General features: G+C 45.2%; 1 protein-coding gene across 1 annotated transcript in view; it reads left to right on the top strand.

The window, feature by feature from the left end:
• Positions 1 to 22,492, top strand: part of LOC141107479 (H-2 class II histocompatibility antigen, E-S beta chain-like) — a 157,378-nt gene that overhangs the window by 121,126 nt on the left and 13,760 nt on the right. Inside the window, exon 3 of the mRNA XM_073598244.1 lies at positions 16,945 to 17,232. Coding sequence (XP_073454345.1) covers positions 16,945 to 17,232 — 288 coding nt within the window. The remainder of the gene's footprint in view (positions 1 to 16,944; positions 17,233 to 22,492) is intronic.

Here is a 22,492-nt window from a genome sequence, read left to right as displayed (position 1 = left end):
TCATATGAATAAGTAAAATACATATTACACATGCATAGATAGCAGTAGTGTGTGACCATGTGGTGATCAACTTCAAGTACCCAACAAGGGCATGCATGTGGCATCGGTATTGCCCTACGCGTTTCGCGAGTCTCCTCTCGCTCGTCAGGGGCTGATGCATAATTTGTATGTCTATAACAAAAATTGAGAGTAATAGAAGTATGAAAAATAATAACTGAGTCGGGACACGAAAAAATGGTTGGCACGAAGGGTCCATGATAAACGACCCCGTACTTACCACTTGACTGGGTTGGGTCACCAAAAGACCGGGTCTCAGGATGGCGGCAATGGGCAATGCCGGCACGGGGGCTGAGGGGGAGTGGCGACCACCAATACGCTGCAGGACAAACCAGGGAGCACAGCAAGGACCGCAGGAGCTAGTGTGGTGGGTGATATGAAGGTGTCCATGAGCATATCTAGAAAAATTATATATATAAAAGGATACATGAGTCTCAACAAGTGTACCCAAAGTAGACTAAGAATAAGAGGGTCAGTTCTAACCCTCAGGAATAACTCAGAGGGGTTAAGGAATAAGTATATATGTATAGAGTAACATGAATTTAAAGTATGAATTGGTAAGGATGAATGAATGGACCGTCATGATGGCAAGTAATTAAAGGCAAGGGCTGGAGGGAAGTGCATACATACAGATAAATATGAGATATAAAGTATAACTACTTTTAATTCTAAGTATATATGTATATATGTATAGGGTAACGTTCTCAGTATATATGTATAGGTATATATGTATAGGGTAACATGAGTTCAATATATGAATTGGTAAAGATAAATGAATGGACCGTCATAATGGCAAGTAATCAAAGGCAAGGGCTGGAGGGAAGTGCATACATACAGAAAAATATGGGATATAAAAGTAAAACTAATTCTAGATTGTGTGGGGGGGTGAATGTGTGTAGCAACAAACGTGTGGAGTATAATTAAAATGGATAATGTCGTGTGTGGTGAAAGGATATCACATATGCATTTAGATTATATGAGGTGAAAAGAGAAAGGGGGGGGGGGGGGGAGAGGAGGAGGGGGGAAAAAATGGAGGAATAATACCTGAGTGAATGTAAAGAGTCCCAGGCATAGAAGGTGCTCTCACAGACCCAAAACATGTAACCACACCAGCCGAACCACAGATGCAGACTGCAGCCGCGCCGAGCCCCCGGATATACCCACAGCGGTAATGGAAGCCACGCCCCCAGCGTCATGTACGGATGGCGGTATGCTGATGCTAACAGCATCAACCAGAGGAGCCGGATGTACGTGACACCAGCCGCTCACCCATCCGGGATGTTCCACACAGCCCAGGAACGCAGGGTCAGAGGACACCGCGTAGTGGGCGTGGAAAACATGACGCCGACGTGCGGGTGGCCCCGCCCGACCGTGAGGACAGGCGGGGGCAGCAGGAGGTCAGATAGACCTCCCCTTTACACGTCGCAGCCCCCAATGCCGGAAGCGCAGTGTCACCAAACAAACAGACCACAGCAGAGGGGAGCCAACACAACCCGGAAGTAAAACCTGATTATAACTAAGTATGTTGATAAAAAGTATGTAGGTAAAAATGGACCAATGGTTTAGACCGACCACATTTTGGCCTAATGGGTGTCTTCCACCCGAATACATACAAAAAAGGAGAGTTGTGGTCTGAAGAAACCACTCTGCCACCTCCATCCCTAAATACAGCAAAAGAAAAGAAAGGATGGCCTTGGGACTTTATGTGAGGTGGGAGAGATTCGGAACATTTTCACAATCAGTTCAGTACAAAAATGTTTATTGTTCACAAAAATGCTCAATACAGTAATGGGATCAGCAATAAGTGTGCGTAACCCGGCATGGTGGCCTAGTATTCAAGCATAAGTAAAAAACAAAAAACAAATACAGTTCATTGCACTTGATTAGTACATCCATAAAAAATATTATACAAAATATATATATATCATATGAATAAGTAAAATACATATTACACATGCATAGATAGCAGTAGTGTGTGACCATGTGGTGATCAACTTCAAGTACCCAACAAGGGCATGCATGTGGCATCGGTATTGCCCTACGCGTTTCGCGAGTCTCCTCTCGCTCGTCAGGGGCTGATGCATAATTTGTATGTCTATAACAAAAATTGAGAGTAATAGAAGTATGAAAAATAATAACTGAGTCGGGACACGAAAAAATGGTTGGCACGAAGGGTCCATGATAAACGACCCCGTACTTACCACTTGACTGGGTTGGGTCACCAAAAGACCGGGTCTCAGGATGGCGGCAATGGGCAATGCCGGCACGGGGGCTGAGGGGGAGTGGCGACCACCAATACGCTGCAGGACAAACCAGGGAGCACAGCAAGGACCGCAGGAGCTAGTGTGGTGGGTGATATGAAGGTGTCCATGAGCATATCTAGAAAAATTATATATATAAAAGGATACATGAGTCTCAACAAGTGTACCCAAAGTAGACTAAGAATAAGAGGGTCAGTTCTAACCCTCAGGAATAACTCAGAGGGGTTAAGGAATAAGTATATATGTATAGAGTAACATGAATTTAAAGTATGAATTGGTAAGGATGAATGAATGGACCGTCATGATGGCAAGTAATTAAAGGCAAGGGCTGGAGGGAAGTGCATACATACAGATAAATATGAGATATAAAGTATAACTACTTTTAATTCTAAGTATATATGTATATATGTATAGGGTAACGTTCTCAGTATATATGTATAGGTATATATGTATAGGGTAACATGAGTTCAATATATGAATTGGTAAAGATAAATGAATGGACCGTCATAATGGCAAGTAATTAAAGGCAAGGGCTGGAGGGAATTACTGTATTACTGATCCCATTACTGTATTGAGCATTTTTGTGAACAATAAACATTTTTATACTGAACTGATTGTGAAAATGTTCCGAATCTCTCCCACCTCACATAAAGTCCCAAGGCCATCCTTTCTTTTCTTTTGCTGTATTTAGGGATGGAGGTGGCAGAGTGGTTTCTTCAGACCACAACTCTCCTTTTTTCTAGCTGAACACTGTGAGCAGGACGCACTGCACTAAATGTAAATAGCAGGAACGGATCTAGCTGAACACTGTGAGCAGGACGCACTGCACTAAATGTAAATAGCAGGAACGGATCTAGCTGAACACTGTGAGCAGGACGCACTGCACTAAATGTAAATAGCAGGAACGGATCTAGCTGAACACTGTGAGCAGGACGCACTGCACTAAATGTAAATAGCAGGAACGGATCTAGCTGAACACTGTGAGCAGGACGCACTGCACTAAATGTAAATAACAGGAACGGATCTAGCTGAACACTGTGAGCAGGACGCACTGCACTAAATGTAAATAGTCTAGAAGATAACAGGAACGGATCTAGCTGAACACTGTGAGCAGGACGCACTGCACTAAATGTAAATAGCAGGAACGGATCTAGCTGAACACTGTGAGCAGGACACACTGCACTAAATGTAAATAGCAGGAACGGATCTAGCTGAACACTGTGAGCAGGACGCACTGCACTAAATGTAAATAGCAGGAACGGATCTAGCTGAACACTGTGAGCAGGAAGCACTGCACTAAATGTAAATAGCAGGAACGGATCTAGCTGAACACTGTGAGCAGGACGCACTGCACTAAATGTTAATAGCAGGAACGGATCTAGCTGAACACTGTGAGCAGGACGCACTGCACTAAATGTAAATAGCAGGAACGGATCTAGCTGAACACTGTGAGCAGGACGCACTGCACTAAATGTAAATAGCAGGAACGGATCTAGCTGAACACTGTGAGCAGGAAGCACTGCACTAAATGTAAATAGCAAGAACGGATCTAGCTGAACACTGTGAGCAGGACGCACTGCACTAAATGTTAATAGCAGGAACGGATCTAGCTGAACACTGTGAGCAGGACGCACTGCACTAAATGTAAATAGCAGGAACGGATCTAGCTGAACACTGTAAGCAGGACGCACTGCACTAAATGTAAATAGTCTAGATAGAAGATGACAGGAACGGATCTAGCTAAACTGAATACAGTGTATATATATATATGCAACACTTGGGATGCATATATATACACAATACACTGTAAGTGCAGCTAACTGACTGACTGTTCTGCCTAATCTATCTAACACAAATCAAATGACACTGTCTCTCTCTCTCTCTCTCTCTCTATCTCTCAGCACACCGGAACACACACTACACAGGGCCGCCGTGCAGGCAGGCGGCCTTATATAGTGTGGGGTGTGTACTAAATCCCCTGAGCCATAATTGGCCAAAGCCACCCTGGCTTTGGCCAATTACAGCTCTCTCTACTGACGGCGCTGTGATTGGCCAAGCATGCGGGTCATAGTGCATGCTTGGCCAATCATCAGCCAGCAATGCACTGCGATGCCGCAGTGAATTATGGGCCGTGACGCGCCACACGAATTTGGCGCGAACGGCCCATATCGTTCGCAATTCGACGGACGGTCGAACAGCCGATGTTCGAGTCGAACATGGGTTCGACTCGAACACGAAGCTCATCCCTAGTCATCAGTGACTCCTTCCCTAGCCCCACCATGTCCTCCTGAGGAGTCCCTCGAACTGTTTGACCACAGTGTTGGGTACATGCTCCAGGAGGATGCCCAGTGTTTGGAAGGCTCTGATGATGATACTGAGCTCGATGAAGGCAGTAACATGAGCATGGACAGAGGGGGTGCCCAAGAAGGACAGCAATCTGGCAGTCATGCTCCCCCTGCTGGAGCATACTGCCAGGTTTGCTCCAGTGATGAGGAGGGAGGGGATGATGAGGTCACTGACTCAACGTGGGTGCCTGATAGGAGAGAGGAGGAGGAGGAGGAGGAGGCGGCACATCACCAACGAGGCAGGATGCCCTCCAGGGGCCAGCCTAAGGGCAGCACATTGACTGCATCACACCCCAAAGCTCCACATGTGCAGGGCGCTGCAGTCTCTGCGCGTTATTCAAAAAGTTCTTTGGTGTGGGCCTTTTTTGAGACGAGTGCATCAGATCGCACCGCTGCTATTTGCAACATATGTCTCAAGCGTATCTCGCGTGGCCAAAACATCTCCTGCTTGGGTACCACATGCTTGACCAGACATATGTTGACCTGCCATGCAGTTCGTTGGCAAGCGTATCTAAAAGACCCACACCAAAGAACAAAGAGGACCTCTCCTTGCTCCTCATCAGCTGAGATTTCCAACCCCACTAGACCTTCAGTCCTCTCTGAGACCTGCACTGAGAGGAATGAAGGTGTAGAATTAGGTGTGTCACAGCCAAGTACTTGTGGGCAATCTGCTTTTGGTACACCGACGTCAGATTGTACCAGGCAAATTTCCCTGCCCCAGCTGCTGCACCGCCGAAATAAGTTTGCTCCCAGCCATCCACATGCCCAGCGGTTGAATGCTAGCTTGCCAAAATTGCTAGCACTTCAACTGCTGCCTTTTCAGTTGGTAGACTCTGCCCCCTTCCGTGAGTTTGTGGAATGTGCGGTTCCTTAGTGGCAGGTACCCAAACGCCACTTTTTCTCACGGAAGGCGATTCCAGCTCTCTACCAGCATGTGGAAGGCAATGTCCATGCCTCGCTGGACAGGGCGGTCAGCGGTAAGGTGCATATTACCGTTGACTCATGGTCCAGCAGGCATGGACAGGGACGTTACCTAAGTTTCACGGCGCATTGGGTGACTCTGCTGGCAGCTGGGAAGGATGCAAGACAAGGTGCAGTAGTGTTGGAGGTTGTTCCGCCACCACGCCTCCAAAATGCTAATGATTGTGACACACCTCTCTCCTCCACCCCCTCCTCTTCTTCTTCCTCCATGGCCTCTTCCTCGGAACCAGCGGTGCTCCGTAGTCGTTCAAGGGGCTACACAAGTACGCGGGCCAAAAGATGCCATGCGGTGCTTGAGCTAGTGTGCTTGGGGGACAGGAGCCACACTGGGGCAGAGGTTCTGTCAGCTCTGCAGGGTCAGGTTCAGAGGTGGTTGACGCCACGCCAACTTAAGGCAGGAATGGTGGTTTGCGACAATGGCACCAACCTCCTCTCTGCCCTCCGACAGGGACAAATGACCCATGTGCCCTGTTTGGCTCACGTCCTTAACTTGGTGGTGCAGCGGTTCTTGGGCAGGTACCCGGGCTTACAGGATGTCCTGAGGCAGGCCAGGAAAGTCTGTGTGCATTTCCGCCGGTCATATAATGCCAGTACTCGGCTGACGGACCTCCAAAAGGAGTTTAACCTGCCCAAGAACCGCCTAATCTGTGACATGCCCACCAGGTGGAACTCAACGTTGGCCATGCTGCAGCGGCTGCACACACAGCAGAGGGCCATCAATGAGTACCTGTGCGACTATGGCACCAGGGCAGGGTCAGGGGAGCTTGGTTTTTTTTCCCCACGCCAGTGGGCCATGATCAGGGATGCATGCACTGTCCTGTCACCATTTGAGGAGGCCACGAGGATGGTGAGCAGTGACAGTGCATGCATCAGTGACACTGTCCCCCTTGTCCACCTGTTGGAGCACACGCTGCGTGGAATAATGGACAGGGCACTTGAGGCAGAACAGAGGCAGGAAGAGGAGGACTTCCTTAGCTCTCAAGGCCCCCTTTATCCAGACAGTGTTCCTGCGTGCCCGCCAATCACACAGGAAGAGGACGAGGAGGAGGAGGAAGAGGAAGATTGTGTCAGTATGGAGGTGGAGCCTGGCACTCAGCATCAGCAGCAGTCTTTAAGGGATCAGTCCCAAGAAACACATGGACTTGTACGTGGCTGGGAGGAGGTGGCTGAGGACCATGTCGTCCTTAGTGACCCAGAGGACTCCGGACCGAATGCCTCAGCAAACCTACGCTGCATGGCCTCCCTGATCCTGCAAAGCCTGCGTAAGGATCCTCGTATTCGTGGTATCAAGGAGAAGGACCAATACTGGCTGGCAACCCTCCTTGATCCACGTTACAAGGGTAAGGTTGCGGACCTTATCTTGCCATCGTAGAGGGAGCAGAGGATGAAACATCTTCGGGAAGCCTTGCAGAAAGGTCTGTGCAACGCGTTCCCAGAGACTGGGAGGTTACAAACTCCTGTTTCTGGACAACGTGTTGCTGAGGCTTCGGTCAGTCAAAGAAGGAGCGGTGGAGAAGGTGGCCGTCTGACCGATGCGTTCAGACAATTTTTTGGTCCGCAGCCCCAAGGTATGATCGGTTCCAGCAACCATCGCCAGCGTCTGTTTTACATGGTGCAGGAATACCTAGGGGCAAGATCAGACTTGGACACCTTTCCCACCGAAAATCCTCTGGGTTACTGGGTCTTGAGGATGGATCACTGCCCAGAGCTTGCACAGTATGCAATTGAGCTACTGGCCTGTCCTGCATCCAGCGTTCTTTCGGAACGCACATTCAGTGCTGCTGGAGGCGTGGTAACCGATCACAGGGTGCGTCTGTCCACTGACTCCGTCGATCGACTGACCTTCATAAAAATGAATCAGTCTTGGATCACCACCAGCTACCAAGCACCTGATGCTGATGTAACCGAATAATTTTTTTTGAAATCTCAGATCCCTTCAAAGACTGCCTATGCTGATGCTGAGTGACTATCCCTGAGTAATTATCCTCTTCCTCCTCAATCATCACGCTGATAGCTTGTAAGAACATTTTTGGTTCTGGGCGCCACCACCAGTGCCTAAGGCACAATTTTTCAGCCCCTGTTTAACAGGGGCGTGTAATTACAATTTTTGATGTAATACTTTGCATCAGGGCTCGTTCCTTCATTCCAACTAGAGTGTCTGTGAGGGGTTGCAGTGTTGTGGCACCAGCACCAGTGCCTAAGGCCCATTTTTTCTGCCCCTGTTTAACAGGGGCGTGTAATTACAATTTTTGATGCAATACTTTGCAGCAGGGCTCGTTCCTGCATTCCAACTAGAGTGTCTGTGAGGGGTTGCAGTGTTGTGGCACCAGCACCAGTGCCTAAGGCCCAATTTTTCAGCCCTTGTTTAACAGGGGCGTGTAATTACAATTTTTGATGCAATACTTTGCAGCAGGGCTCGTTCCTGCGTTCCAAGTAGAGTGTCTGTGAGGGGTTGCAGTGTTGTGGCACCAGCACCAGTGCCTAAGGCCTAATTTTTCAGCTCCTGTTCAACAGGGGCATGTAATTACAATTCTTGATCTAATATTTCACAGCAGGGCCCTGTGAAGGCTTACAGTGTTGTGGCCACAGCAACACCTAAGGCCCAAATTTCTGCTGAGTATATAGGGCAGGACCCTGCTTTCAAACAACTAACTTACAAACGACTCCTACTTGCAAACGGAAGGAGACAACAGGAAGTGAGATGAAATCTACCCCTAGGAAGGGGAATTCTCTCCTGTAAGAGTTAATATGGGAAAAACATTTCTCTTTTCCACTGATGCTTTCCAATCCATTGGGACAAAAAGTGAGGTGAAATCTTCAGAAGAGGAGGAAAGACAGCAAAACAAATGTCACTGGGATGATAACCCTTCCCTATGTTTTCCAAAAAGCTTAAAAAAGATTTTTTGGCTGGAGCTAAACACGTTAAAAATGTACCCGTTCAAAATTACAAAGAGATTCTACTTAACAACAAACCTACAGTCCCTGTCTTGTTTGCACCGCCTGTATACTGCTGTTCAGAGTATATAGGGCCTGGTGGCCCCACACCTTTCCTTATTTTAATTTGGGTGCGGGGTTCCCCTTAATATCCATACAAGACCCAAAGGGCCTGGTAATGGACTGGGGGGTACCCATGCCGTTTGTTTTTCATCCATATTGCCAGGACCCGACATTACATTAAACCCGCAAGCAGTTTTAAATGAGATTTTTTCCTTTAAAAATGACATTTGGTGCAGGGACTGTTCTAAACACGGGAAACATGCGTCACTTTATAGGCATACTATAGACACCCCTCAGGTACGATATTTAAAGGAATATTTCACTTTTTTTTTTTTTACTTTAAGCATCATTAAAATCACTGCTCCCGAAAAAACGGCCGTTTTTAAACGTTTTTTTTGCATTGATACATGTCCCCTGGGGTAGGACCCGGGTCCCCAAACCCTTTTTAGGACAATATCATGCAAATTAGTTTTTAAAATGAGCACTTTTGATTTCGAACATTCGAGTCCCATAGACGTCAATGGGGTTCTAACGTTCGTGCGAACTTTCGGTCCGTTCGCAGATTCTGGTGCGAACCGAACCGGGGGGTGTTCGGCTCATCCCTAATCCCCATTCTGGCTCTCTGTGGAATGATTGCAGGTGGCCGGCGGACATCGCAGCTGCCGGTCATTTGCATCGGCTCTGGTGTCACACCGTGGGCGCGCGTGCCCCTATCTCTCTTAAAGCACCCAACGTACACCTACGGCGATTTGCCCAGGAGAGCCAACCTGCTGCAGTGTGACGACAGCGGCTGGTCGGCAAGCCGTTAACCACTTAAGCCCCGGACCATTTGGCTGGCCAAGGACCAGAGCACTTTTCTGCCATTTGGCTCTGCGTCGTTTTAACTGACAATTGCGCAGTCGTGTGACGTGGCTCCCAAGCAAAATGGATGTCCTTTTTTCCCACAATTAGAGCTTTCTTTTGGTGGTATTTGATCACCTCTGCAGTTTTTATTTTTTGCGCTATAAACAAAAAAATAGCGCCAATTTTGAAAAAAATATGTTTTACTTTTTGCTATAATAAATATCCAAAAAAAATATTTTTTTTTTCCCTCAGTTTAAGCCGATATGTATTCTTCTACATATTTTTGGTAAAAAAAAAAAAAAAATCACAATAAGCGTTTGATTGGTTTGTGCAAAAGTTATAGTGTCTACAAAATAGGGGATAGTTTTATGGCATTTTTATTATTAATTTTTTTTTACTAGTAATGGCGGCGATCAGCGATTTTTATCGTGACTGCGACATTATGGCGGACACACCGGACACTTTTGGCGCTATTTTGGGACCATTCACATTTATACAGCGATCAGTGCGATTAAAAATGCATTGATTACTGTATAAATGTGACTGGCAGTGAAGGGGTTAACCACTAGGTGGCGCTGTAGGGGTTAAGGGTGTCCTAGGGAGCGATTCTAACTGTGAGGGGGAGGGACTATGTATGATACGACACTGATCACCGCTCCCGATTACAGGGAGCTGTGATCAGTGACAGGATCACTAGGCAGAACGGGGAAATGTTTATTTACAAACAAGCGGCAAGCAGTTAAACACCACCCTTGTAGACTCTTTAGCTATGAGATCAGATAAGACTCTAGCAGGCAATATCTGGGGTTAAGCGGTACTTTTGATTGGAACACCCTATTAAGAGTATCCAGGACAGCCATCTAATAGTGGTGGAGCTTAGGGCACTTCCAGAGGAGATGGGTAAGGTCACCCCTATCTCATTTGCATCTATAGCACATAGGATCTGTGAGTATACCCATATCGTAGAGCTTAACAGGGGTGCGGTGTGATCTCAGTACTATGTACAGTTGAGATAATTTTTGTGAGGATATTAAAGAGCTGGGTACCACAGCCTGCAGGGCATCCTCCCACTTTTTGCCAAATGTCAAATCACATGTCAAAACGCTCCAGTGTGAACCAGGGCATAATGGCTATTAAAAGGTAACCATCCTCACCTGTGATCTGTTTGCTTGTAATTAGTGGGTGTGTATAAAAGGTCAATGAGTTTCTGGACTCCTGACAGACCCTTGCATCTTTCATCCAGTGCTGCACTGAGGTTTCTGGATTCTGAGTCATGGGGAAAGTAAAAGAATTGTCAAAGGATCTGCGAGAAAAGGTAGTTGAACTGTATAAAACAGGAAAGGGATATAAAAAGATATCCAAGGAATTGAGAATGCCCATCAGCAGTGTTCAAACTCTAATCAAGAAGTGGAAAATGAGGGGTTCTGTTGAAACCAAACCATGGTCAGGTAGACCAACTACTATTTCAGCCACAACTGCCAGGAAAATTGTTTGGGATGCAAAGAAAAACCCACAAATAACTTCAGGTGAAATACAGGACTCTCTGAAAACATCTGGTGTGGCTGTTTCAAGATGCACAATAAGGAAGCACTTGAAGAAAGATGGGCTGCATGGTCGAGTCGCCAGAAGAAAGCCATTACTACACAAATGCCACAAAGTATCCCTCTTACAATACGCCAAACAGCACAGAGACAAGCCTCAAACCTTCTGGCACAAAGTCATTTGGAGTGATGAGACCAAAATTGAGCTTTCTGGCCATATTTGGAGAGGAGTCAACAAGGCCTATTAAGAAAGGTCCACCATTCCTACTGTGAAACACAGAGATGGATGCTGATGTTTTGGGGATGAGTGAGCTACAAAGGCACAGGGAATTTGGTCAAAATTGTTGGCAAGATGAATGCAGTATATTATCCAAAAATACTGGAGGAACATTTGCATTCATCAGCCAGGAAGCTGCGCATGGGACGTACTTGGACATTCCAACATGACAATGATCCAAAACCCAAGGCCAAGTTGACCTGTCATTGGCTACAGCAGAATAAAGTGAAGGTTCTGGAGTGGCCATCTCAGTCTCCTGACCTCAATATCATTGAGCCACTCTGGGGAGATCTCAAACGTGAAGTTCATGCAAGACAGCCCAAGAATTTACAGGAACTGGAGGCTTTTTGTCAAGAGGAATGGTCAGCTTTACCATCTGAGAAGATAAAGAGCCTCATCCACAAATACCACAAAAGACTTCAAGCTGTCATTGATGTTAAAGGGGGCAATACACAGTATTAAGAACTGGAGTATGTAAACTTTTGATCAGGGTCATTTGGGTAGTTTTCTGTTGTCATTATGATTTAGAAAGAGTAAATATAGTTGATTGATAATAAATGGCTTCAGCCAAACACTAACCATGAGTAAAAGAAAAGTTTTTGTGTTATCATTCATATTCTTTGAAAAATGGCCAAGAAATCATAAATTCTACCAGGGTATGTAAACTTATGAGCACATCTGTACCTTCCACCCACTTTATGTACAATCTGATTGTACGTTCTCCTTCAGATCTCCCATCAGCTATGAAGCACGAGGGTCTGTCTGATTTGTTACACATTGAATGGATTGTTCAGGTGTGTCCTACTCCATAGTTCTAGTAAATTTGAAGGAGATTGTACAATCAGATTGCATAGTGTATGGTCATCTTTATACGAGTACATAGGAGAGAGTGGACAGAGACACTCAGTTGTCAGGACTCATTCACATCTCCGTGTAGTGAAAACTCACATATCCGCATGCATTTGTTTTGGGTGTTGTGAAGCGTTTCACTCGTCACGCATAGGGCAGCCCATTCACTTGAATGCAACAATCGTCCAGAGAAGCTCCGGACCTTTTTTTGGAGCGGAGTATGGTGCGTTACCGCAGTTTTTGGTGCGTTTGCTGCACTTGGGTTGCTTTGACATGTAATGACAACACAAACAAAATGTACATTTGCAGCATTTCTGAAACAATCCAAAACAACAGAAACAAGCTATTCAACACTCAGTGCATGGTGGAGTGTAGCTGGAATGAAGTCCAAGTATAGATAAAAGATCAGCTGAGAGAGGATGTCAAGGATCACAGTCACTGGCAGCTCCTCAGACAGGATCAGGGAATCCCACAAAGACATGCAATAGAATAGAGCAGGGCACCAGATCAGCGTGGATAAAAACACCACAATATATTCAAGACACACTTACATGTAAGACTCTGATCTCATGTTCCAGTGACGAGTGTAAATGGATTCAAGGATACAGCTGCAATTGCCAGGTTGGACTGGACAGTGGCTGTAGAGCACAGGCAGGGACCCACTGCAAGAAAAGAATGGCAGCGGCGTCTCAATACTTCGCAACAACACTGACAGGGACTGAGACTAAATGCTGTTCCTCTGAAAAGCGATCCATGCTCAGATTGCTTTTCAGAGGCATTTGACAGGTGGTAAAGAGGCAATATGTTGCCTCCTCACTGCATGTTTTAACCCCCTAAATGCATCATCACTATGCTGCAACTGCATGCAATGCACATAGTTGCGGGGTGGTTGCAGTGCAGCCCCATTCACCTAGGGGTATACTTCAAGGGTACCCTGACTGATAAAAGATTGAGAAACACTGGCATAGAGGAACCAATCTCTCCATTCAGAAGCGGGGGAAAATGGAGAGATCGGTTCCTATGCAGCCACCCCCACAGCATCTCCTACTCAGCTTCTTTCTACTGCCCCCGTGTGCTCTCCAGCCCCCCTATGCTCTTTCCTGCCCCATCCCATCCCCCCCGTCCCCACAGCTCTGCAGGGTTCTCCCCTCTCCCGCCGGCTGCTGCAGGGGATCTGTCAGGATGAAGCCTATTCTGAATGGAGAGACAGTGATCTGTACGGATCCCCGACTCTGTCTATATATAACTGAAACATAGTAAACTGTGCTTACTATGCTTCGGTTTGTGAATGAAGGGGAAGCTCAGTACAGAGCTATTCCTGTCCATTCATTCTGTGCAGCTGAGGCTGCAGAGATGGAGGTGGAGGGACGTGTCCTCAATCTCCTTTCTCTGTCTCAAAGGTGAAACATCAGAGGTCTGTTTAGACCCCTGATATCTCACCAAAGCCCCCCAACAAAAATAATATGATAAAAAAAGAATGAAACAAATGATAGAAAAACACAAACGTTGCATTCTGCCACCGAGCTCGGAGAGAAGAGCCCCGTCCGGGGTCAGGGGGGCCCTTCATGGTTTCTTGCATCGGGGCCCTGAGGGTTCTAATTACGCCTCTGTATAGGTTCTTTTTTTTTTCTCTATGATTAGGAGGGACAGGTGTAAGTTTGTAGAGCAGAGCTCTCGCCTTCTTCCCCTTTTTTTTTTTTTTTTTCGGTCTCTGATTAGGAGTAGGTGGGTCGAATCCTGAAAGAATTTTTTTTTGACAATCGTAACTAAAAACTTTTGCACCATTAGTGGGCTGCAGCAACAGACAATTTCAGTGCGGCCATCGAATTTGAGTGATCAGGCATGAAAAACAAATTACTTTCTAATCAATGATAGAATTGTGCGAGAAATATAAATCGAAAAAGAAATGCACATGGGCCGTGACCTGGAAAAAGAAAAGAAGATTCCCAGCCACGAAAATTCTTTTTTGTAGCAACATGAGGTGAATTGGTTTTGTTGGTCGAATTTCAAAATAAATGGTGGCACCATCGGATCACAAAACGCTCACATTGGAATTCGACCCATGTATTTTTTCTGACATGTTGATGTTATATCTTTCACTTGGATGCAGTAGTGTATTTAGGTTTTGTGCTGCCCTAGGCCTGTCTAAACTTGTGCACCCCCTAATTTAAATATGACCCACCCCTTCCTGTCACGGCCACACCCCTTGCTGTTTAAGACCCGCCCTGAAATTTTTCGAGTGGGGTCACTAGTTCTGAGGGCCTGGGGGGGGGGGGCGGCAATGGATTCGCTTAATTTGCATAGATTTCCTCTCACTTCCTGTTTGGCTATGGGGCAGGAAGTGAAGGGAAATCTCTGCAATGGGACAGGGATGGTAAAAAATAAACTGACAGGGGCTATAACCCTCCCTTACTCTATCCAAAATGAAAAAAAAAAGTGTTGCCTATAGCTCTACTTTAAGCACAAATTTCTGATAATTTTAGGGCAAGCACTAAGAAGATATAACCATGCCAATGGTGCAGCAGAAAACATACAGCACAGTGAGGAAGGTTTGTGGTCCAGGATGAGAGGACAATCAAAATTAGAAGCGGCTCCCCCCCCACAGATGCGGAATGCCGGCCGCCCGCATACCAGAAAGCAGTGCAGCCGCTTTATGGGGCGCTAGACTAATTTGCTTCTCAGCCCAATCCGCCCCATAAGACTGGCACTACACTAACAGCACAAGCCGACAGGGACTCTTTCTGTGCTGCCCCCCTACAAAGTGCTGCCCTAGGTCTGGGCCTTGTCGGCCTAGACCAGGATACAGCGTTGCTTGGATGTGTAAGTTGCACTGAGTAAATATAACTGGATAAAACAAAAACTGTGTTAGTCTTCATTTCAGGCTGTAAAGCAACAAAATTACATTATTTTAAAAGGGGGAATGATTGTTTTCTATACCCACTATATACTGTAATATGTGTGTATATATATAAAAAATAGCATATGCTGGGTGGACAAATTATTCCACAATAACCGTATTAAAACCATGACGTCCTTGGAGTCCACAAAGGTTCCAGTGAATATATGGGAGTTCCTGCAGTCCCCAAAGTCTGCACAAAAGGGTATCTCTCTCTTTTATAACACCCCACAATATAAACAGGTGTTCCACAAAACCTCTCCAATGGTAAAATGGGAAACTGACCTTAACAAATCCTTAACCACAGAACAATGATCAGTAGCAATGAGATGTAACTATTCCATGTCCCACTGCATCTACCATTGGGAACAAGCACAAAAATTACCATACTTACTCATTGGTATCTGACACCTTATCAGCTTTCAAAGTTCTCCACATCCCATTTACTCTTTGCTGAAGGGGATGCGGACAGATCGGAAATCTTGTGCACATCTTCTGGACGTGTAAAAGCCTCATCAGCTTTTGGAGGAAAATGTTCTCCATCATATTGGAGATCACTGGTGTCCTGACTAAACCAAAAGCTTCATTAGCCATTCTGAACTTGGTTATCACTGGGTTCCATTGTACCCTTAGAATGGTAATATTACATGCTCTTGTTGCAGCGAAAATGATGATTGGGGGGCACTGGACCAAACACCTAGCACCCAATCCCTCTGAAGTACTTAATTTGGTAAACGTTCAATATTCATATGAAAGAATGTTTTTACATAAGATTGCTACATGGGTTACGTTTGATAAATAGTGGAAAATCTGGGTAGAGAGCAAATTCCATCTTGATGTTTACTCCTGAAGCCCATGTACAATCACTCTATAAAGGTATATATCCTAATGTTCATAGGTTTTTATTTTTATAAACGTTTCTTTTTTGTAACTACTGAGATGCAAGTGCTTTTATAGCACAACATGTCGCGTATTATGCTATCTTTATTTTGTACTGTTCAATGTTCAATAAAAAAAATCAATGTTCAGAAAAAAAAAAATATATGTGTGTGTGTGTGTATATATATATATATATATATATATATATATATATATATAGCAATTCAAAGTTACCGGGTGGAAGCAGACAATAGGAAAATAACTTAGGCCTACTGTTGATTCTGAGCACCAGTCAGGAGTTATATTTGTTTTTGTTTTTTTGCAATGTCAACCTTTATAGGGATGTCTATAGGTTAGTCAAGTTTCCATTGAACCTTGCATTTTGGGAAGGAGGCATGTTTAAGGTGATAGACACATTCCACGAGTTTCATAGAATTAAATCTAGTGATGATTTGTTCAAAGGAGAGATTGGGTAATTTCCACTTGTATGCCCCGATTGGTGTCCTGGATAGTATTTATGGCCAGCCTGATGCTATCAGAAATACTACTGGAAATTAATCCTGTTTGGTTTCAGCAATTAAATTATGGGGCTATTCTGAAAGAAAGGAGGTTTGTTAAACAGTTTGAAATCATTAATGAAAGCCAAGATAGGCGTGATGCTTATCTGGGAGTGGGTATGATCCTTATACAGCATCAGTATAAGTGACACACTGGCATATAACATCTTTCTTGGAATTGGTGGCCTTGAAGAATGTAATTTCAGAGTCTTAAGTTTGGGTATTAAAATAGAACCACATTTTATAAAAAATAAAATGCAAAATAACTATCTGGGCCTGGAGCTGTAGTGTTTTTAAAGGATTTTAAGGCAAAGGAGAACTCCTCTGCACAGGCAAAGTTAATAAACTCAGACCCAACCCACATTGCATTACATACACAAATATATAATCATGTATAATATTTTATTATAATAGTTGTAATAATTTCCAAACATTTATATTGTACATTTTATGTTTTAAAGTTAAACCGACTGCCAAGGTGTCCTTAATGCCACACTATGAAGATTCTAATACAGACCTTCAGTTGCTGGTGTGTAATGTGTATGGCTACTACCCATCGAAGACAGAGGTAAAATGGTACCGGAATGGCCAGGAAGAAACAGCTCAGGTTCAGTCTACAGAGCCCTTTCAGAATGGAGATTGGACATTCCAGGTCCTGGTGATGTTGGAGACAGATGTAAAGAAAGGAGATGTTTTCACCTGTGAGGTCCACCACATAAGCCTGGAGACACCAATGAGAATAGACTGGCGTAAGTTTTTCTTCCTACTATAGCAAAGTTTTATAAGTGGAAAATACAATATGTTGTAACAGAATTTATCCAAAACAATAGTGCTATGAGTTCTCATCACTCTCCGTGATATACCCCATATACAGCTACTGTACACCTCTCTCATTCTAATGCCCCGTACACACGGTCGGACTTTGTTCGGACATTCCGACAACAAAATCCTAGGATTTTTTCAGACGGATGTTGGCTCAAACCTGTCTTGCATACACACGGTCACACAAAGTTGTCGGAAAATCCGATCGTTTTAAACGCGGTGACGTAAAACATGTACGTCGGGACTATAAACGGGGCAGTGGCCAATAGCTTTCATCTCTTTATTTATTCTGAGCATGCGTGGCACTTTGTCCGTCGGATTTGTGTACACACGATCGGAATTTCCGACAACGGATTTTGTTGTCGGAAAATTTTATCTCCTGCTCTCCAACTTTGTGTGTCCAAAAATCCGATGGAAAATGTCCGATGGAGCCCACACACAGTCGGAATTTCCGACAACACGCTCCGATCGGACATTTTCCACCGGAAAATCCGACCGTGTGTACGGGGCATAAGAGGTTTCATACCATTCACGGAGTGATGCTACATCACAGGAAGCGCTATATTTAGATACACTGGGGGAAATTTACTAAAACTGGAGCAGACAAAATTTGGAGTCACTGTACATGTTAACCAGCCAGCTTCTAGATTCAGCTTGTTCAGTTAAGCTTTCAAAATAAAAGCAAGAAGATAATTGGTTGCTGTGCACAGCTGCTCCAGATTCTGTCTGCTCCTGTCTAAGTAAGTTTCCTTTACCGTACTCTTGTCAGCCACATTCTTAGGAAAAGTTAAAGTGACACTAAACTTGCTGCCGAGTTTAATATGTACTATGGGATTTGTAGTTTTTATAGAGTAGTGCACAAGACCTGCAACTAACATGCATTGCTTGCAACAAACAAACAGAAGAAAGGGGGGGGGGGGGGTTCATGAGCTCACAGGATGTTACAAGGAGAAATAAAAAACACAGTAAGGAACATTGGTTAGGAATTTCATGGAAAATACATTATATGTCAATTAGGTAGTGAATGGATTATTTTTTGGAAAATAAGGATCTAATTTAGTGTCACTTTAAAACCTTTTATTGATACACATGAAACAAATATAGGTACTTAAAACGGTTGTAAATTCTAAAGTAAAATTTTGCCCTGCATGTAAGCTTATAATAAGTCTTACCTGTAGATCCCTTGGAAACTGCCTAAACTTGCGCCATTTAGTAGGCTGACCAGACGTCCCCGTTTTCTGGGGACAGTCCCCGGATTGGGGACGCTCTCCCCGGACTGAATTTGTCCCCGGTTTTGTCCCCGGATTGGCGTGGCAGCAGCCATGGCACTTTTTTCGGCTGCTTAGTCTCAGGTGCTTCCACATTTTAGCTCTGGGAGTCAGGCTGTAGTGCCTGTTGCCCATCCCATCAGCACTTCCTGGCTCTTCCCTCACTCCGCCGCCTGTCCAATCAGACAGTCTGCCTTGAATTGGTGTCCGCCCAACCCTGCCCACACTCCAGCCTCCTGCATACAATGCATGCACTGTGCTCAGCCTACTTGTGAAAACCAGCCTGAGAGGGGAGGCATAATTGGTGAGTGAGCCATCCCCTCCATGAACAGCTCTCCTCTCTCACCAGACCTCTTTGCTTCTTTCCCTTCTCATTCCGTTCTCCCCCTTTTGCAGACTGGGGGGGGGGATTGTGCTAATTGGGAGGGGAGTTGTGTGCAGACTGGGGGGATTGTGCAGACTTGGGGGGGTGGATTGTGCAGACTGGGGGGGAGGATTGTGCAGAATAGGGGGGTTGTGCAGATTGGGGGGGATTGTGCAGACTGGGGGGGGTTATGCAGACTGGGGGTAGATTGTGCAGACTGGGGGGGGTTATGCAGACTGGGGGTAGATTGTGCAGACTGGGGGGGGGTTATGCAGACGGGGGTAGATTGTGCAGACTGGGGAGGGGGATTGTGCTGATGAGGGGGATTATGCAGACTGGGGGTGAGATTGTGCAGACTGGGGGGGTTGTGCTTACGTGGGGGAGGGGTTGTACTGACTATGGGGGGGATTGTGCAGACTGGGGGGGATTGTGCAGACTTGGGGGGGTTCTGCTCACTTGGGGGGGGGTTGTGCTGACTGGGGGGGATTTTGCAGACTGGACTGGGGAGATTGTGCAGACTGGGTGGGGGATTGTGCAGACTGGGGGGAATGTGCAGATTGAGGGGAGGATTGTGCAGACTGGGGGGAATTGTGCAGACTGGGGGGCTAAACAGTGCTTTGGACGGTGCTCTGAGAGGAGGCCTGTAATGTACAGAGTGCTCTGGATGGTGGTATGAGAGGAGGCCTGTAATGTACACAGTGCTCTGGATGGTGGTATGAGAGGAGGCCTGTAATGTACACAGTGCTTTGGACGGTGGTCTGAGAGGAGGCCTGTAATGTACACAGTGCTCTGGAAAGTGGTATGAATGGAGGCCTGTAGTGTACACAGTGCTCTGGACAGTGGTAAGAAGTATTTCTTTTTTTATCTCATGGACGAAATGTGAGAAATAACGTATATATCACACAATCATCCCATAAACACATACACTGCATATATCATTTGAGGAAAATATGCTTATCAAATAGTTTACCATTTGCCAATAAAAAATAAATTAAAAAAATATGTCCCCGGATTTCATTTTGAAAATCTGGTCACCTTACATTTAGTAGATGTGCCCCTCGTTTTTTCACATCGCAAAATGTATGTTTACTTCTGTGTTTGGGGTGCAGTTAACAATTAATGGCACTGAAAAGTGCAACTAGTAATTTTAGGTGTATAAACAATCTGATTGTATTTAGTGAGAAGGGTGATCACTGATTGATTGCATTTCATTTAAAAAACGTGCACCTGGGAATGGGTGGGGAGGTAGGAGGGTGGATGATGCAGAGTGTGTGCTAATGAGGTCAGCTGGTCAACTCCTTCCTGTGTCATGACCTCTAGTATGATCAGGAAGAAAGACATGACAAATGGAAATGTCTGGATACATGGATGAGGGCAAGAAAAGTAAGTGCCTATAGATTTAATGGAAAGCTTTGATATCTTTGCAAAAAAAAGTACATGAATGCTATATTGGTGCATAGGGGAGCTGGAATTTAGAAAAAAGTGTACAAAAGGTGAACTTACACTTTATACCCCCTTCCTAACCAGACCAATTTTCAGTGTTCAGTGCTCTTACATTTTGAATGACAATTACTCAGTCATGCAACGTTGTACCCATATGAAGTTTTTGCCCTTTTTTTCACACAAATAGAACATTGTTTTGGTGGTATTTAATCACCGCTGTTTTTTGTTTTTGTTTTTTGCACTATAAAGAAAATTCTGTAAAAAAATGCATTTTCTTTGTTTCTGTTATAGCATTTTGCAAATTAGTCATTTTTCTTCATAAATTGTGGGCAAAATTTATACTGCTACATATCTTTGGTAAAAAATAACCCAATTCATTGTATATTATTTGGTCTTTGTGAAAGTTAGAGTGTCTACAAGCTACGGTGCCAATCACAGAAAATTGATCACACCTGATGCACTGACGGCCTATCTCATTTCTTGAGACCCTAACAAGCCAGGACAGTACAAATAACCCCCAAATTACCCCTTTTTGGAAAGTAGACATTCCAAGGTATTTAGTAAGAGGCATGGTGAGTTTTTGTGAAGTACTTTTTTCCCACAATTCTTTGCAAAAATTAAGATTCTTTTTTTTCACAACATTGCCATATTAACAGGTTATTTCTCACACACAGCATATGCATACCACAAATTACACCCCAAAACACATTCTACAACTCCTCCTGAGTATGGCGATACCACATGTGTGAGACTTTTACACAGCCTGGCCACATACAGAGGCCCACCGTGCAGGGGAGCACCATCAGATGTTCTAGGGACATAAAATACACATTTAATTGCTTGACTACCTCTTGCACTTTTGAAGCACCAGGACAATGGAAACGCCCAAAAATTACCCCATTTTGGAAAGCAAACACCCCAACGTTTAATCTATGAGGCATAATGAGTCTTTTGAACATGTCATTTTTTTCCCAAATGTTTTTGGAAAATGTGGAAAGAAAATGAAAAAGCTTTTTTTTTTTACGCAAAGTTGTCTATTTATACAATGTTTCTAACACATAGCATGTACATACCAAAAATGACACCCCAAAATAGAATCTCCTACTCCTCCTGAGTATGGCAATACCAAATGTGGGAGACCTTTCCAAAGCCTGGCCACATACAGGGGCCCAACATGCAAGAAGCAAGAAGGTGTTCTGGGGGCATAAATTTCAAATATAATTTGACTACCTATTACACTTTTGTGAGGCACTGTAGTGGTGCTGTTGGGCACTGTAGTGGCATGTATGTGGCATGGATGAGCATAAATGGAGGCATAAATGAGCTGTGGATGGGGATGGATGAGCCGTGGATGGGGATGGATGAGCCGTGGATGGGGATGGATGAGCCGTGGATGGGGATGGGTGAGCATGGATTGGGATGAATGAGCTGTGGATGGGGATGGATGAGCCATGGATGGGGATGGATGAGCCATGGATGGGGATGGATGAACATGGATGGGGATGACGTAGCATGAATGAGGATGGCTGAGTATAGATGGGGATGGATGGGATGGCTGAGGATGGAGGAACGAGTGCAGGAATTGGCACAGAGCAGCGCTGTGGGCACTACGGATCCAGGCCACAGTGCTGCTGCAAATGATCTCTCCCCTCTCCTCTCGCACTGTACCGATCGGAGAGGGGAAGGGGAAGAGCTAAGCCAGGAATGCGCCGGCTTCTTTACAAGTGATTGCTTCGTCATTTGACGGAACAAACATGTGGTAAAGGGTCGCTGTAATTGGCCCTTTTACCGTGATGCGGATATTCCTGGGTGTGCGCGATTCTGGGAGGACGTCATAGTATAAGTGGAGGCTCTCTGGGGACCCTGATGTAAGGGGAGGCTCTCTGGGGACCCCGATGTAGGGGGAGACTCTCTGGGGACCCTGATGTACGTAGGGAGGCTCTCTGGGGACCCTGATGTAAGGAGGGGCTCTCTGAGGACACTGATGTAAGGAGGGGCTTTCTGGGGACCCTGGTGTAAGGGGAGGCTCCCTGGGGACCCTAATGTAGGGGGAGGCTCTCTGGTTACCCTGATGTAAGTAGGGAGGCTCTCTGGGGACCCTGATGTAAGGAG

Source organism: Aquarana catesbeiana, linkage group LG09 (assembly GCF_042186555.1).
Source record: "Aquarana catesbeiana isolate 2022-GZ linkage group LG09, ASM4218655v1, whole genome shotgun sequence".
Lineage (NCBI taxonomy): Eukaryota > Metazoa > Chordata > Amphibia > Anura > Ranidae > Aquarana > Aquarana catesbeiana.
Note: the sequence above shows the minus strand (reverse complement) of the source record. Positions and strands in the feature narration are given on the sequence as shown.